The sequence below is a fragment of the Hippichthys cyanospilos genome, chromosome 9 (genome assembly GCF_059441005.1).
Source record: "Hippichthys cyanospilos isolate Australia breed blue-spotted pipefish chromosome 9, RoL_Hcya_1.0, whole genome shotgun sequence".
Taxonomy (NCBI): Eukaryota; Metazoa; Chordata; class Actinopteri; order Syngnathiformes; family Syngnathidae; genus Hippichthys; species Hippichthys cyanospilos.
The window spans coordinates 2,212,501-2,229,936 of record NC_142377.1 but is presented as its reverse complement, the minus strand read 5'-3'; the positions used below and the strand labels follow the sequence as shown (position 1 = coordinate 2,229,936).

Sequence of the window (17,436 nt, the reverse complement as noted above, 5' to 3'; positions counted from 1 at the left end):
ATATATGTATATATATATATATATATATGTATATATATATATATATGTATATATATATATATATATATATATATATATATATATATATATATATATATACACATATATATACACATATATATATACACACTGGCTTGCATTCACTTGCAAGGCAGGCTTCATTACAGACGGCTTCACATTCAGTTTAGGGCGCACTGAAATGGACACAAAATGAAAAGAACTTTATATAATATATATATATATATATATATATATATATATATATAGATATATAATGTGTGTGTATATGTATGTTATGCCCATATTCCCTAGTAAGGGTAGCTAGCTTCGTATTTCTTGATTATCTCCAGCTTCGTTTCCATATAAATCATCTTACTTCTGTCTTTAACATCACTAGCAATCTTGGGACCCATTGCTAACCTTTTCAACTTGAATCAGTAAATAATAGTGCAGTAAATTTTGTTCCGCCATTTTGAAACGAGTGAGGAGACGCCGACAAATAGCAGACCAGCATTATAGTCATGTGTTGCATGGACGCAGTTAGACGGCAATAGTAAATAAGTGCAACTATGTAAAAACGCCAGCAGATGGAGGCAAAACAACACAAATACAGCCAAGCCCCAAGGGTCATGAGATTGTTTTGTTCTCATAACCGGGAAACTGTAAAAGAGGGGATGAAAAAACTTCTACTGGGCTTTATCTTTAAACTAAGAGTGCCATCTTGAGAAGCATAAACATTTCACGAGGCTTCATTATATCATCACTACTGTTAGTTGCAAACACTGTCTTACCACAATATACTGAAGTGTTTTTTTGGCCTTCAGTTGAAAAAGTCAAAATAGTGCAAGAAAATGTTAACTTATCATTTGGAAGGCCAGTTTTTAGCTTGAATCAGGATCAAGCACTGTTGTCAATGTTTACAGCTCATGTTTTTTCTTTTTTTTTTGTCTTTTTCTTTTTTTTTTAAGAGGAATAATTTTGAACATTGATTTTAGTTTAAAGTTTTACATTTAATCTGTATTACAACACTAATTTTACCATACCCTTACTTGTATGCAAGTTAGTCAATATTTCTGGCTTGGCAACTTATATATCTTTTCGCATTTTTATCCTCCCATTGGAAAAAAAAAATGCTAATGTGTATCTTACATTCATTTCTGTAATTTGGTCTTCAATATGTTTGACGCTGCATATAGATTTTCTTGGATGATTAAAATGATTGAGTACCAATATAAAAATTTAATCAGTTGAAAACTAATTATGAGCTGTTATTTGATACAAAAATGGATGGTGCATTATCTCATTTTGTTTGAAGAGGTTTATTAATGTGTTTGATTTTGTTTTGACTGTGCTTGATAATGTGTGTGTGTGTTTGTACTCGGTCCACCTTCACCTGTTTTGAACTACTAATAATTGAAAGTCACATATACACTGAGCTGTCTGATTGTTAATTAAAGAGTTGAGGTATACACTACTGTTTGACGCATATGTTTAAGCGTGGGTGAGACAAGATGGCGGGGCTTAACCACTTAGAGGGATTAGGAAGAGCCAAGTTGTGTTCACGTCAAGTAGCCTGTGACTGATCACCATTTAAAGAACAAACTTGCTTAGTCATTTATTTGGTCATAAACAGGAGGTGGTCAAGTAGAATAAATGTTAATAAATAGATCGTGATATTTTATAGTCTCCACAGTTACATATGCAGTGGTATTTCTACTTACAAAATTAGTTACGAAAGTGTTCATGAGTAGAGCCACTTTTTACATGTAAATAGCCTTAGCAATTCCATGCAAATGGTAACAAAATACATATTAGAATTACATTAGTGCATAATGATCAAAATATATCATGTAAAGAAAATTGAAAAATGTTCCTAAACGCTTTGAATTAATCATCATAATTGTAGCAATTTACAATAAGAATGTGGTTCACCTGTTTGCCTTGAGATTGTGCTGGTGTGTTGATGATGAGTGTGGAGATTTAGGACGTTTAAGTTGTATATTTTTATTTTACATTTCCAGTGATCCAGGAATCCTATACATTTCCACAAGAGCAATAATATTCATTTTTAGTCCTATTTTGAGCATCTAAGTTCATTTTAGTTTGGGGTGATCCGGCGTGCTTCCTGTGTGATGTCATTGCTTAAGTGCTAACGACACTAAAGTCAGACGTGACCGCCATGTTACATGTGTTTTTTAATGTGAAAAAAAAATCATTATCTGGCACGCTAAATAGCTCCTCCCATTTCAATGAATGGATATAACTGCCAAGACGTGCTCTTCTTTGTCCTCATAATTGTTCAAACATCCCCGTTCATCCTTTTCGTTTGAAATGGAGGTCTCCAGAAATACTTTGTTGAAGCTTTATTTGACCCGAGTGACAACTGTGATAAGATCAGAGGGTGAAAAGTTGCCCTTCGCTGTGTTCCCCACCCCCCTCACATGCTAAGATCCATTCGTTCCACTCCTATCGCATTTTTACCTTGAACGGACGGAAGTCGGCTCATTTTTGGATGAAAAAAAAGACTTAAAACGCATTAAAAAAAAAGAAAGAGTTAAATTATGAATTAAAGATTGTGCCCTAACCATAAACTGGCAAAACAGATGAAAGGATTGCGGCCGAACCCTAAACAGGTAAAACGGCTGAACGTGCCCGTGACAGCCATTGCGTAAATTCTAACGTACCCCTAAATTTCTCAAAAATCCTGAAAATGCTTCCCTGTTTAGGACTTAAAAATAAAAATGTGTGCCTAATAAAGGTCGTTTTGCCTGTTCAGACTATAGGCCGAAAGCAGCCTCTGTGCCCAGTTTATTTTGCATAACAATATAAATATTCATAATAGTTTTATTTTGCATACAAATATAATTACTATATCAAAGGAAGTTGTGGCATAAAGCTCACGTGGTTGGAGATTTAAATTATATACTTTCTATCTTGATTTTGTTTGATAACCAAGCTACTGAAGATGGCAAGACGACTTCTAGTTTGTCTGAGGGCCGTTACGGCTGTGAAGTCAAATCAATTTAACTTGTGATTCGCACACATTTACTTAATTTTGAAATCAGAGGACAGCAAAAACTTAAAAAGAATGGTTGGTAACAAAAATGCTTGTTGCTTCCTAAAAACTTTTTAAAGTTGAAGACAACTTGCAAATTTAGTATTTTAGTTAGAATCTTAGTCGTAATTAGCATTTCACGGGCCACAAAATCATGTGGCTGACCGGATTTGGTCCCACCAGCCTTGAGGTTTGACCCTGTCAACTATGGACCATTCCCAGTAACGTTGAGTCCCAAGTCATTTAGTTTTATCATCTTCGAAGAACAGAAATCTTGCGTTTATGTTGAAAGGAGAAAGGCACATGACTTCGAAGACTTGCAAACATTCATGGTGTCTGAGGTTGTTTTCCGTTTCCTGAAACACTCACGCGACAAGTTCCTAGCCCGTCGAGAGCGCGTCTTATGACGTAAGTGGTTTGCCGCGCAGTGATGATGGCGGTGCGTGAACGCGCAGTGAAAGTAATGGCTGCTCTAGATCGGCGGGTGCCTAGCCTCGATGATTTCGTGGGTCAAAGCTGGACTGCTTGGACCGAGTGGGCCAACTTGACAACACCTGTTGGTAAGAAAGCGTAACGACTCCGCAACTGGCTGCTACGAATCTATTTAAGTCAAAAAGCCTAGGCTTTATTTTCGTGTAAACGTAGGGCAAAGCTAACCATGTTACCCAAACAAAGACCCTGCCGGGTCCTAGCGCTGGATGGATAACATGTTGCTCTACACTAGGTTCATCTGCATTTGTCATGGGGGGAAAAAAAGGACCCCACCAATAACTACTGGGCCCATTCTAATCAGTTTAATGGTGTTGGACCTCTGTCAGAACTCGTGTAGCTTGTGCTTGTCGGATGTGGCCAATTTTACTGAAACGCGACGGGCAGCGGTGACATCAGAGCAGTGAGGCTAGTATGGAAGACGGTGTGTGTAACTTCTCGTCGCGAGAAGCGAGGCTATAGGCTATGTCGCTTAAGCGAGACACAATTCTTTGATGGCTGTATAGTTCGCTTTAGCATGCCAGCTAGTGGCTGGAGGGTACTGAGCGTAGACATCGGTGAATGAGGAGGAGTCTTGATGCCGTTAGCACCATGTAAATGGCCCAGTGGTTGCCTCAATCTGAAACGCCACTCATTCTTTGCGCCTGATTTAGGACTTGACCCCGATTTATTTCGCGAATAGCCTCCACCTCCAATGTACTACGAACGTTCACCATTTGCGCGCCTGAGGCAATCGTCTGACATTTCTTATCCAAAATAGTTGGCCCTTCCCAGATTTCATTATGTGCGCTCACCCATTGTCTGGCATTCATCCAGTTGCAACTCTGCTCACAACTCCCCAATAAAGTCTGCCTAAGTAGCATCTCACCAAATACAACAATTTTCCTTCTAGTTGCACTACAGTGTTGACGTAGGTCATTACATGATTGACTAGCGCATGGAATGGCTTATTTACCGGCTCAGTCTGTTCAACTTAGTTTAAGGTCATTCATTTCTGAATTTATGCTTAAGTAGCTAACAACTTACAATTTTCTGATTATTTTTCACTGAACTGGCCTTATTATCACCCAACTTGGGCAGACTTTGAAAGTGTCCTAACATTGTCAAATATAAATACAGTGGGCCCCCGGTTTACGAGATTATTCCATTCCACGGTTGGGATAGTAATGCAAATTCACCAGTCCAAACCTATCTTAATTAGCTAATGCGTGTAAAAACAAAAGTTGTATATCCATATTAAAAATTGGTATCAATAGTATAGTAAGTGCAACTTATATATAATATAGATGCATACAATTAAACATACCGGTAATCATAAATTAAAAAAAAATATATATATAAAGGATTTATTTATCTTTGAGTGACGCTCATTACGGCCATTTCCCCTCGCCTAGGCTAGGCTATCTTAGCTTTCTTCGTATTTCTTGATTATCTCCAGCTTCGTTTGCATATAAATCTTTTCTTTCTTTAACATCACTAGTAATCTTGGGACCCATGGATAACCTATTCAAGTTTGATTTAAGCACTAAAATGCATAAAAAATAAGATATCGAAAGCACTCTCAAACGAGATCAATCCATCTTTGTAACCCTGTGTGAGACACTGTCACACTGACCAATAGTAGACCAGTATCTTAGGGAGTCGAGACGCTGACCAATTGCAGACCAGCATTGTAGTGATGCGTTGCGGCACAGGCAGTTTTTACGCCAACAGAAAATAAGAGCAATTACCTAAAAACGCTTCAAGAGGGATGCAAAACAACAAACACAACCAACCCCACAGGTCTTGACAGGTCATGTTGATGTTAATCGTAAAACGGGATAAATGCCTTAAAGAGGGGATGAAAAGACTCAGTAGTCTGCATTGTAACGTGAAAAGAACAAACGCCATTGACCCCGTAACCCAGGTGTCCACTGTACATTTTACCTCTCAACCCCTCAGAATGTTCAGTCACATTAGCTACATATATATATATATATATATATATATATATATATATATATATATATATATATATATATATATATATATACCAAGGCAATGCTAATTGCGGATTTAATGTTATGCGTTGCATGAAATAAAACACTTCCCTGCAGCAAAATAAAAGCTTTCTCGCAACATTTAGTTTTTGTATCCAAGCCTTTTTGTCAACTACAAGTCCCAGAATGAACAGCAAGAACTTTGCTTTGTGATCAAGACAAACATTTCTTTTGCACTTTGTTCGCGAGTTGCCATTGAAAGGATTTTTAATGCCAGTAAATGAGCCTGCCATTTGCTAAATTTGACATCTGCAGGAAGTACCAAATTGACCTCCCATTTGCAAGCATTTAGAGGGGACAGCAGTACGACATATTGAAAGTCAACATTTTTTGATAATCTCAATATTTTAGCCTCCTAGTCTTTTTTTGTATGCTTTCTAAAAGCCCTAGTTGGGTAAATATTTCTCCCAAGGGTTAAACAGATCCATGTTTTCCAAATTGTCTAATGTACAACATTATATGATGCCACACTTCCCACAGGTGAATTAAAAAATAAATAAAGTGTTCTTAACGTGTTGTTTTAGGCGCTGATGTGGATGACTGCAATAAAAATGGCAAAAAGGCTGTAGAGGCCATGTCACTTAGCAAGGAGGGTAAGTCTGGCATCAGTTGTTTTAAACTTTTGAAAACTAAGCATTGCTGTTATTTTTGTCATCTGTTGTGTTTTTATATCAACAGCAGCTTTGTGATGTGATGCTTCTGCTTTTAACAACTTTGATAGTATGATTATTATCTGCAATATACAGCATGTGTGTTGTGGTTACACATGTTCTGTATTTTATTAGGTCATTATGCCAACAAGAATCATATCATGTAAAAGATAGGTAATCACAACTTGCAATTCTAATTTGTCGGGAACAACAAGCATTGGAGATGACATGTCACCTTACAGTATACATTTTGCCAATCTAATGCATTTTGTATTCATGCCCACAAAATGAAGAATGATATGGTTTAAGATTAGTCAAACACTTTGTTTGAATTGCACATAGGTGTTCAAAAATGATTTGTCATTTTTGTCTTAATAGTACTGCATAAGTGTAAAAAAAAAAAAAAAAACACTTAACACTAAAATGCATAAATTATGCATTTCAGCATAATTAAATTTGTTTTGTTAGTGTTTTTTATATCAAATATCAAAAAGCATTAGGCTTAATTCTCACTGCATTGAGGTACACTAACATGTTCTGATGTGTCTTGTGATGTCACACGTTGGACTGTATATTGATATTTATGTGTATCTCCAGCCACTAAAAACACATGCTCAGAGTTAATCATTGATATTCGCTTTGATCTCACAAGATTTTCTCATCACACGTTTTTCTATTTTTAAGTCCAAAAGACGCAATAATTTTCAGGATTTTAGAGAAATTTAGCGTTACGTTAAAATTTAAGCAATGGCTGTTAGGGCTGCTTTTGGCTGTTTTGCCTGTTTAGACTATTGGCCAAAAGTGGCTGCTGTGCCCAGTAAACAGTTAAAATGAATTTGGATTTGTAGTCATTATTTGAAGTCATTATGGTAATCTTCTTTAGTGGAATAGAAGCACATTTGCTATATTTTCCTCTTAACAGTCTTTTCGGTTCTTCGATCAGACATGTCAATCTTCGGGCTGTATCCTGGCTATGATGACTTCTACCTTGTGGTGTGTAGTCACTGTGGACAAGTAGTGAAGCCACCGGCGTTCGAGAAGCACTGCGAAAGGAGACATGGTCCTTTGGCCAAACTTTATGCCCGACTACGTTCCCCGTCTCACCAGCCCCAGCAGAGGAACCATCACAGTCATTCTCCTTCTCAGGGGATCAATTCCATTTCCACTTCAATGTGGGATGGTCGAGGCCAAGGCGGCGGGTCACTAAAACCACCCCTACAAGCCCCTTCTACACCACCCCAGCACAAACCTGCCAAAACCACAAAGGATGGAGCAAGGTCAGGATGGGCGGCATACGTAATCAGTAGTGATTTGATATTTTTTCATTACTGTAAGATTAAGATTGAGATTGAGTTTGTCATGTTCAAAGTTTCAATTCAGTTCCACATTCACCTTAAGGGCCTAATTGAGTCCTGCTTGTCCTTCCACATTGATTAAACCCCAGTTCCCATTAAAAAAAAACAAAAAAAAAAACAAAAAACAAACATATTTCCCTTTAAATACCCACCAAAGAATTCTGTTGAAGTCCTGTTGCTGTGCCAGTTGTAATGTCATTCATTTTATTAAATTACTGACAAACACTTGAACAACTTTGAAGTAGCTCTGTGTGACCAAATACAATACATATATTATTTTAAAAGTTGTGAATATGCCCTCAGGATTTGAATTACACAGAGTTTTATTACAGTTGAACTTTTCTTGAACAAAATCATGTATGCAGCCAAATATTTTTTTATAACAGGGGACTTTTCATTATAACAAATCTATCTCTCTGACATAAACATAAAAAAACAATGTTGTGCAGTCTACAATCTGACTGAAATTGAAGACAAAACCATCCAACATTGAAACCATCACAAAAAAAACTATTAAACTGGTATATTATCCTAACCCAGAGAAAAAAGAAAGAAAAGAAATTGCCAAATCAACAATAAGCATTCATTTTCGTACTTAAATAAATTTCTTGCGTAATATCGTTGACTTTGCTTCATTCGCATCGAGTATAAAGTGCTGCAAAATGTGTGCCGGCGCATCAAGCATAAACTAAGCTAGACTTTTGCTGCAGGCTTGTTTTCGTCTTAGGTGAATTTCAGTGCAAGCCAAATGCAGGAAAAAAAACATTTCATGTTATGCAACAGGGGGATTTTTCATTGTATAGGAGAGTAAGAAAGAGGGAAAGCCTTCAATGCATGGATTTTTGTTTTCTTTCACACTAAGGACTATTTTTGCACATGCGGTTTTCGGTGTAGATGAGTTTTACTGTATATGCATAAAGAAACATTGTAAACTTATTTATTTACTTATTTATTTCACTTATTTTTCATCAACAGACATTGTCCACTGGAGAAATCATCCCACAACAGCCACACAGATTCATCGGTATTCAAGCAGCCACCGCCTCTGGAGCTTCCCGTTGGTTCACCACCTTCATCCATCAGAGACCCCCCATGGCTGCAGGGAGGCACCCCACCGAGTAGGCCTTCACCCACTGAGAGGCCAGCCTTCCAAAGAAAAGATTCTACTCCAGCCTCAGTGGTCCAAAGCCACCGTATTCCGAGACCATATAACAAAGTGGCCTCCAGTAAGTGCTGGGGATCTTAGGGTCTGCTACATGCATATCGTGCCATTTGTTATTATTATTATAACAGTTTAATAGTTTTTTTGTGATGACATATGCTCAGCATTGAGTAGATGTGTGATGTTAGATATGGTTGTCTTTGTTTCTAGAAAGAGAGTGTGACTTGGACAAACACTGTGGTGTCCTTGATCCTGATAGGAAGAAAGTCTGCACTCGTCTCCTGACCTGCAATGTAAGCACCAAACCTACATGGAGTCACACATTTTGTCTCACAGATTTTTTAGTTTCTCCTTTTTTTTCTGAGCTGGTCTTCAAGTCACAGAAGAATATTCTTAAGATTCTCAATTACTACAATTCAGAAGCGATTTAAAATGTCCGAAAATCAGTTTTGTACATTTAAAAACAAAAATGAGCCTCCCGACGGCTTCCGTGTAACTGCATCGAGCGCACACTGCCAACGAAGAGGCAACAAATTTACGTCACACTAGCAGCGTGCTGCCAAGGCCAGTTTCAAAATAAACACATGGCCGTCAAAGGAATGTTTTATTACGAAGTTGGCCATTGCAGCTGCAATTGCTAGGAGCTAGGTTTACTCATCCTTGCGACTCAGTTTTTATTGCCATCATGTTACATTTCTACCAACTTCGACGCACCACTCTGAAAAAATCATATTCAATCGTTAAGGACATGAACAAACCGGTAAATTACACTGTCAATATACGATATGGCACAAGTCTACAACATTGGTGCTAGCTGCTAACTACATGGTGCATTCAAATGTACTCAGACATTTTAAACTCACACAGGAATAAAAATTAAATCTATGCATTAAATGTTAATAACTGGAAATGTCTAAACAATGTATCAATCTATTCCAGCTCACATATTGCAAGAAGTATAATAGGGGTTAAAACACTTTCAAATTTTATTCAATTGCAAAAAAAAAAAAAAAAAAAAAATCCAGTAAGTTTCATTGGTCTACAATACCAGATACAACAAGAAGGCTTCCCCGTCTTCCATTCTAGTGGTTCATATATCGGTGGATCAACATAAAATAGAGTAGTAGTTGTTGTTCATACGTTGTTGTTGTTGTTGTCTTGCAAAGCAGCCTGGAATAGCTCATTACAATTTTTCGCACAGCTATAGATTGGTGCAGAAATCATTGTTCATCAAAAAAAAGATTCTGAATGAAATTGTATATTATCAAAAATCAGAATTGGAGCAAATCATGAGACAAAAATAGACACAAATGCTGGAACTAATGTTGCAACAATAAAATGATTTGAAGTTCCTTTCAATGCTTTATTTTTTTACACAGCTGAATATTAATTTGTCAAAATCCCTTAAAGTCATCATCACTATCTGACACGCCAAAAGCTCTTCCCATTTAACTTCCAGATGTCCTCTCCTATCTCCTCATCAATTGTTCAAACATCCTCATTCAAACATGCTCTTTACCCAAGTGACGACTGTTGTGCGATTCTAGCATGGAATGTTTACTTCTGTTGCCCCACCTGCTGACATCCTTGCTAGATTCAAGCACACACCTAAGGGCTGAAGGAGACAAGTCAACCTGTCTTTTCCTTTTCATAATGCGTCATAGTCCGCTGGAAAAAAAATCGCCACGCAGCCTTGTTTTCAACAACAAAGAGGCAATTACATGACGCTTGAGAAAAGTGCATTTTTGAAATGTTCTGTGCAAACGATCTAAAACAAATGCATACTATATCGAATTAGAGGTATATATAATCATTTGTTATATGGATTATAGGACAGGAAGGTTCATTCCATGTGTTTGTATCAAAAAGCTGTAAAGTCTTATGATTAACATTAGAATTAATGTTCTTCAAACACAAATATCTGGAAAAGATTGGTATGTTTTGAGTTATGTCCTTATAAGTCCGACCTAATATGGGGATAGAAAATGAGGAGGGGCGGGGGGGTACTCTACTTGTACTTGGAGTTATACGGTAATCTGGCTCTTGATGTTTGTGGCGCAGAAAGCGAATGTCAGGCCAAATCAATCTATATGAGATAGAATGTTCTGATTAATAGGAAAAGGACTGTGAGATTGAGAAGCACAGGAAATGAATTCTAATCTTAAACCTGCTTATCCTTTTTCTGTTTGTTTGTTTTGAATTTTCTCTTCTACAGGGAATGAATGAACAAACAGTATAAGTTAATTGTGAACCTTGAATCTGATAACGTGGTCGTTCAGTACAAAATAAAATATTGTTTTTTGCATTGCTTTTTTTTTTTTTTTTTTTTTACATTTCATTTATGTACTTTTATTGCAGGTCTTTTTTCCCCTTATCCTTTTAAAATCAACTCTCCGCTTAGTCATTCAAATACTTTCAATGCAATACTTTCAAATACACCTCCTCTGAATCATTAATGTAACGTCAGTAAGTGTTCAAAGGTGACTTACTACATGTGTCCTTTTCTTCAGATCCATTCCATCCACCAGCGGAGGAAGGTACTGGGACGCAGTAAAAACTTTGACCAGTTAGTGGCTAAACTCAAGACAAAGGTTCGTGAGAAGGGGGCGCAATCGCTGGAGGGTAGTTTCTCCTCTGGACAATCCCCTAGCCCAGAGGCACCCAGGGAACAAGATGGGGCTCCGCACTGCTGTAAACCTTTGGCCAGCCTCCCTTCTTTCAGGTTAGCTTTAGTTGGCTTGCAAATGATGCAATGTACCCAGGGCAGCAGTCTACAAATCTTTTTAGACATTTTTTTTTTTTTTTTTTTTCCTTAGCAGTTCTTTCGTGGGGGTGGAATTACATTTTCAACAGGCACTAAAAATATCATGATCAGTTGTGCGTGTGTTCACACTGCTTATACAAAAACCCAAGATCAGTAGCTTTCAGGAAATATAAGTTCGATGTTCATATCTCCAACAGTAGTTGAAGTGACAGACTTATGAGGCATCCGGTATACCATGCTCGACCGTTAGTGTCCATCCAGTGTTTACATTCCTACAACACCAAAACTATATTACAGCTGCAGCAATGCACAGTACTTGACAGTAGTAGTTCACAGTAACACAATTGTCCATTGAGAAATTATTTGTTCACTAATTGGACAGTATTTACAATATGTTTAAAATTGTTAAGTACATTATACTCAAATTTTCATGAATTTCATGGAAAATAATTTTTGTCTAAAGTTTGTCCTTTTGTACCAGGGAAGAAAGTGGTCAGTCAGAAACCACATACCGTATTTTCCGGTCTATAAGGCACACTGGATAATAAGGCGTATCCTCAATTAATGACAGTTTAAAAGTTTTTCCATATATAAGGCGCACCACATTATAAGGCGCAACAGTAGAAGCAGTCAAACTTTATTAGTAGATTACAAACCAGCTTTCTGACAACTCCATTCACTCCCAAAATGAATAACTGTCTTATGTTTTATTTTATTAGTATTTCCGTGACAGTTTATCTTTTAACAGCAAGGTATAATATGTAGTGCAACATTTATATCAGGGAACTTTTCCTCCAGTGCAGTCACAATATAGTAATACTCAAAGTAATAACAATAATAACTCAATAACTCAAAACTCTAGCATAATAACTCAATGTCAATTTGACTAACCTTGTTCAACTGTAACCACACAAAAGAAACAGGTAAAGCTTACTTCATCAGTTCATTCCCCATATACAAATCCTAATCTTAATATTGATCCATATATAAGGCGCACCGGATTATAAGGCGCACCATCAGCTTTTTTTTAAAAAAAAAAGACTTTTAGGTGCGCCTGATAGTACGGAAAATACAGTACTTTGCGAAGGTCATTTTCACACTCTCAGGCATTCTACAAGGACCAAAGAGCTCTCTCCCCTTGATTCCAGGACAAAGCATGATACCCCCACCCCCTTGGTGCCATCACAGCTTCATTGGGCAATTACCAAGCATTCATTGCTCCAGCCATCTGGGCCATCTAATGTTGCACGACACTCATCTGTAAACGAAATTGTTTGAAAATTAGTCTTCATGTATTGCTGAGCCTACTGCAATTGTTTTTGAGCGTTGTTCAGAGGTGGCTCAATATTAGCTTTAAGAACACTAGCAAACTTTTTGATCATCCTACACCTTGAGGTACATGGCACTTCACAGGCACCAGTGGCTTCAAATATCTCTTTGCTGGTTTGTAATGGTTTTTTAGCACCTTATCTTGTAATCTGAAGTTATTAGGCAGAAACTTTTCTTACTTTGCCTTTATATGCAAGAACTCACCTGTGCTCTGAATTAGCAACACATTTCTTTAGTTGATCACATTGTCACTTGGGTTATAGCCAATTACTGTAGGTGCCAGTAGCATGAATACAGTCACCCAATTAGCAGCGTAACAAACTGCGGAAGTTGAGTGATTTTGTTGTGGCACATAGAGAAAAATAACATTTTAAGCAGAATGGCTCTATTTGCAGTGGAACAAGGTCACAACGATAGCAAGGCAACTTTAATACTTTGAAAATGGTGGTTTCCCTAATTATCAAGACAGAATTTTTTTTTTATGTTTTTCTATTAACTGTGGTATAGTCATTTTCATTTTATTGAATCTGTTATTGTACTACCCCTTTAAGTAACCGGTTCATTTTTTTACAGTCGCTCTACAGGTCTTTTAGAGAGCACCCCAGAGGATGACAGACAAGTACAGGATGAAGGAAGCTTGCGATGCCCCTCTCCACTTGTCCATGGAACAATTTCCAGTGATGAAAGTGAGACAGAAGGAGCAGAGGACCCCGTTCAGTTCTCGTTTTCTGCTGCACACCCGAGACCATTAGCAGTAAGCATTTCTTTCGATTATTGACATTGAGGATTTCATTTCTCAGTATGTAATATGTTGCCAAAAGTATTCGCTCTCATATGAATGTAATTCTTAGTCCATAGGTTCAATATTGCAGTCACGAAAATGTCAGAAATTCTTATATACACAGTCCTCAACCGCATCTTCTGTTACAGCAGCTAATGGTGCCAGCTATGGATTCTAAATGAGAAGTAACTTAAATTCATAAGCAATGGAAAGAACATAAGCCAAAATTTTGGCATTAACGCAGACCCTTGCATACACATCATTCTACATTTTTTTTTTCATTTCATCTCCAACAAATCCCTTCTCTCTCACCCAGTCCATTTTTATAGAATGCTTAGCTGCAAGAACATTTTCAGCCTTAAAACGTTTTTTTTTTTTTTTTCTTCACCGTCCAGAACACTCAATGCCTTTTTATGGATTGTCAGTTATATGTGGATTTTAGCACAAAGTACAGATGTTGGATCACTTTTTCAGCATTGACACAATGATGAACCAAAATGATGTTCTTAGATGCTGCCTTTTTTGTGTAAATTAGAAACATTGCATTTACTCTCTCCAGATGTGTTCATTCAGCGGCATCATGTTGGGCCATGGCATCTATACATTTGACAGAAGGCTTCACCACCTGAGGTCAGCTTTTAGCAGTATGCTGGAACAGCACATCAGCGCCCATTTTTGGAAGTAGGTTTTTCTCAAATTTTTAATTTATGTGTGTTTACTTTAATGTGTCCGATCAGGCACAGTTACTTGGTAGCCATGGCCACACCTGGCCACCCCGCATCTTTGGGAACATTTTTATACATGTGAATTTCCTGACATTTTCACATGGATGCAGTATTTTTAGAGCACTTATTCGATATATATTTCCATGATCTAGTCATATTAACTAATGTACAATTTTCTTTAAATTCAGGAAAATACCTCAAGCCACCAACTATCAGTGTCCTATTCCCTCAGCCAAGATTGTCACCTCATCGTCTCCCACCTCGATAACCAGCGCATCTTCCACCTCCTCACTGTTACATTCTAAAGTCCGCTCGGCCGGTCATATGAAGTCCTCCTACAAAACTGTGTGGTCATCCTCATCTTCGAGTTGTGGTCCTGGGAGACACTCAACGGCCATACCATCAGAGAACTTCGGAAGCAGCAGTCACTTACCGTCTCCAGCTAATCCCTTGGATGTGCATCACGGGGGCACAGGACGGCCCAAGAACCCAGTTGGGCGTCCCAGCAAGCAATTGCTGAAGCTGCGAGAGGACGTGGCGGCTGCTGCAGCAGTCCGCAAACGAAAAGCCCCGTCCCAGGAAGGGGAGCATTCTGGGCCCAACAGGAACTGCGTTACTCTACACGACCGGGGCCGCCCACCCTCCGTAGCCTTTTCCCCCTCTCCAGTCCCATCCTCCTCGAAAGCCCACATTCTCTCACCTCTTCCCCACGGACAGACTAATGGTACGCTCTCACCCGGGAGCAAACCCCACTCCCAGTCCTCTGCAGAGTCACCTTCACCAGCTGTAAAGACAGTGTGGGCCTACAGACGGACTCATCCTACGTTGGCTCTTTCGTCACCACCAGAGACCAATTCCTTTTGTCGAAATACAATTGGGGACTCGGGACTACTCAGTCAGGGTAGTGGGCGGGCATTCGAGCACCAGGGTTTGATCAAGAAACGTAAGGGGGGTGGCGTTGAGGAACACTTGCCCACAACACACCGCCTACCCTCTTCCTCCTCCTCCTCCTCGACCTCTCCTTCTTCCTCCTCTCCTCGCTCTAACTTCTACCCATGGAAGGACAGTAAGAGTGTAGGCCTGGCTGGGTGTGTGGACAAGAAGCTGGGCACACAGAAGGTGAGTTTTGACTCGCAGGCTGTGCACACGCACAAACATTTGTTTCAATACGCACGGTCTTAGAGCAGGGAATTGAAAAGAGTAAAGGACTAACCATGTGTACGTGTGTGTGTGCATGCATGCATGCATGCGTGTGTGTGCGTGCTTTGTCGTTTGTTGTGTGTCATCATTGTATGATTCCACATGTCTCCAAAAGCACTACTTTTCATGAAATCATAACACCATCTTCATTGAGTAGCATCAAGACACCTCCCCATTATTGTGGTCATTTGCTACTCTAATTTGCTAATTTATTAAGTTTTCAAGAGTTTAATTGTCATATGCATAGTAATACTCAACAATAAAATTCTTATTCTGTTCACTTCCCCGAGCAGACTACATTCCATAATCGAGCAATAAGGTAGGAAGAAAAAAAAAAGAACAGTAATAACGCAGTAAGGGCAGTAATACTGAACTACTAATACATGAATAGACTTACAGTCTGAGCATATTACGGAGTAGATTGAGCTGAGAAATGTTTACTGTACCTCTGAGGAAGATACAAACATGATATTTTGCAGCTTTCCTGCACTGTGCAGGGTTGTAAGGTGCATTCGTGCCTGCGGTAAAATGGCTGGTGATGAGGCAGATTAGTGCGTGAGGGATTTGTTCATGATCTGGGTGGCCCGTGGGTAGAAGGGTTTTGCCAGCCGGGCAGTCCTGTTCCTCAGGTTCCTCTAGCGTCTGCCTGATGGCAGCAGTTCAAACAGATTGTGTTGTGGGTGAGTATTGTCCCTGATGAGGTTGTGTGTCCTCCGCAGAACCCTGGTGTGGTAAATGTCCTGCAGTGAAGGGAAGGCTGCTCCACAGATGCGCTGTGAGGTCTTGATCACACGCTGGAGAGCCTTCCTGTCTTGTGCTGTACAGTTGCGGTACCAGACTGTGATGGAGGTGGAGAGGATACTTTGGATTGTACATCTGTAGAAGTTGTTCAGAATCTTTGCTGGCATGCCAAATTTCTTCAATCTCCTCAGAAAGTACAGTCTCTGTTGGGACTTGATGATCTGTCGAGTGTTGTGGGACCAGGTGAGATCGTCGCTGATGTACGTAGGTGCCGTAAGCTTTCGCTCTCTCCACTGCTGTCCCATTGATGAATAGTGGTGGTTTGTGCGGCTCCAGCTGCCGCCTTGGGTCTATTACTTTTTTGCAGTAGTACATCGCCACCACCTGTGCCCATTAATGTTTGCACCCACCAATACTTAGTTTCAAAGGCAGGCCATAAGTGTTGCAATACAATTTAACAAAAAAAAAAAGAGCTCATTAAATGATATCATTAGCATAATTTACCTTACATTTGTGGGTAATGGATTCCTTCTTCAACTAAGTTAGAGCCATCAATTTTAAACAGCAGGATTAGCCAAATGTATCCAACTTCACTTGTTTTTGCCTTTAAAAAATAGACTTTGAATGTTGACTTGACTTAATGCCACAAGGTTCAGGCATGGTCCAGAAGCGTTTTACAGTTCTTGTTAGAAAAATGACGTACCTTAAGCGCTATATCGATGTGGTCTGTACAATCAGGAACCAATTGGTTCCTTTAGGTTCAAAAAGGTTGGTAACCCTTCCTTTATACATTACACATAAAGGACATATTTATATTGGGATTAAATGCTTCTGAATAATAATACAGTACACACTCTTTGAACGCTAGTGCCTCGATCGCTATTTTATCACATGGAGCCGATGCCAGCCCTTGTTGACTTTTTGGAAACATATTTGTAGTGTACTTATCATTAATCAGCGTGCTAACATAACCAGATCAACCTGTGGACGTTTTTCATTTAAAATCACTTTAATCTCCAGGACCACTTGCTTTGCACTGGTCTATAGGAGACAGTACGGTAGTTTTTCACTTGATTTCGATGGATTAAAAGTTAATGATCATACTAGCTCGCTAGCTTAGTACTGAGGTAACAAAAGATTCTCAGG

General features: G+C 38.8%; 1 protein-coding gene across 3 annotated transcripts in view; it reads left to right on the top strand.

Annotated features, from left to right (window-relative positions):
• The first annotated feature begins 3,482 nt into the window (after positions 1–3,482).
• The window catches only part of atxn7l2a (ataxin 7 like 2a), a 14,994-nt gene continuing 1,040 nt past the window's right edge, over positions 3,483–17,436 (top strand). The window contains exons 1-10 of one of the 3 annotated variants that reach the window (XR_015866675.1): positions 3,483–3,615; positions 6,108–6,176; positions 7,177–7,510; positions 8,564–8,814; positions 8,961–9,043; positions 11,261–11,472; positions 13,417–13,597; positions 14,184–14,305; positions 14,538–15,468; positions 16,269–16,533. Coding sequence is in view for 2 of the 3 variants with exons in the window: in XM_088424193.1 (XP_088280319.1) it covers positions 3,486–3,615; positions 6,108–6,176; positions 7,177–7,510; positions 8,564–8,814; positions 8,961–9,043; positions 11,261–11,472; positions 13,417–13,597; positions 14,184–14,305; positions 14,538–15,468; positions 16,269–16,298 (2,343 nt within the window). In the remaining variant the exon portion in view is untranslated. Of the gene's footprint in view, positions 3,616–6,107; positions 6,177–7,176; positions 7,511–8,563; positions 8,815–8,960; positions 9,044–11,260; positions 11,473–13,416; positions 13,598–14,183; positions 14,306–14,537; positions 15,469–16,268 lie in introns of all 3 variants that reach the window. The other 2 variants (XM_088424193.1, XM_088424194.1) reach the window with 2 other exon arrangements.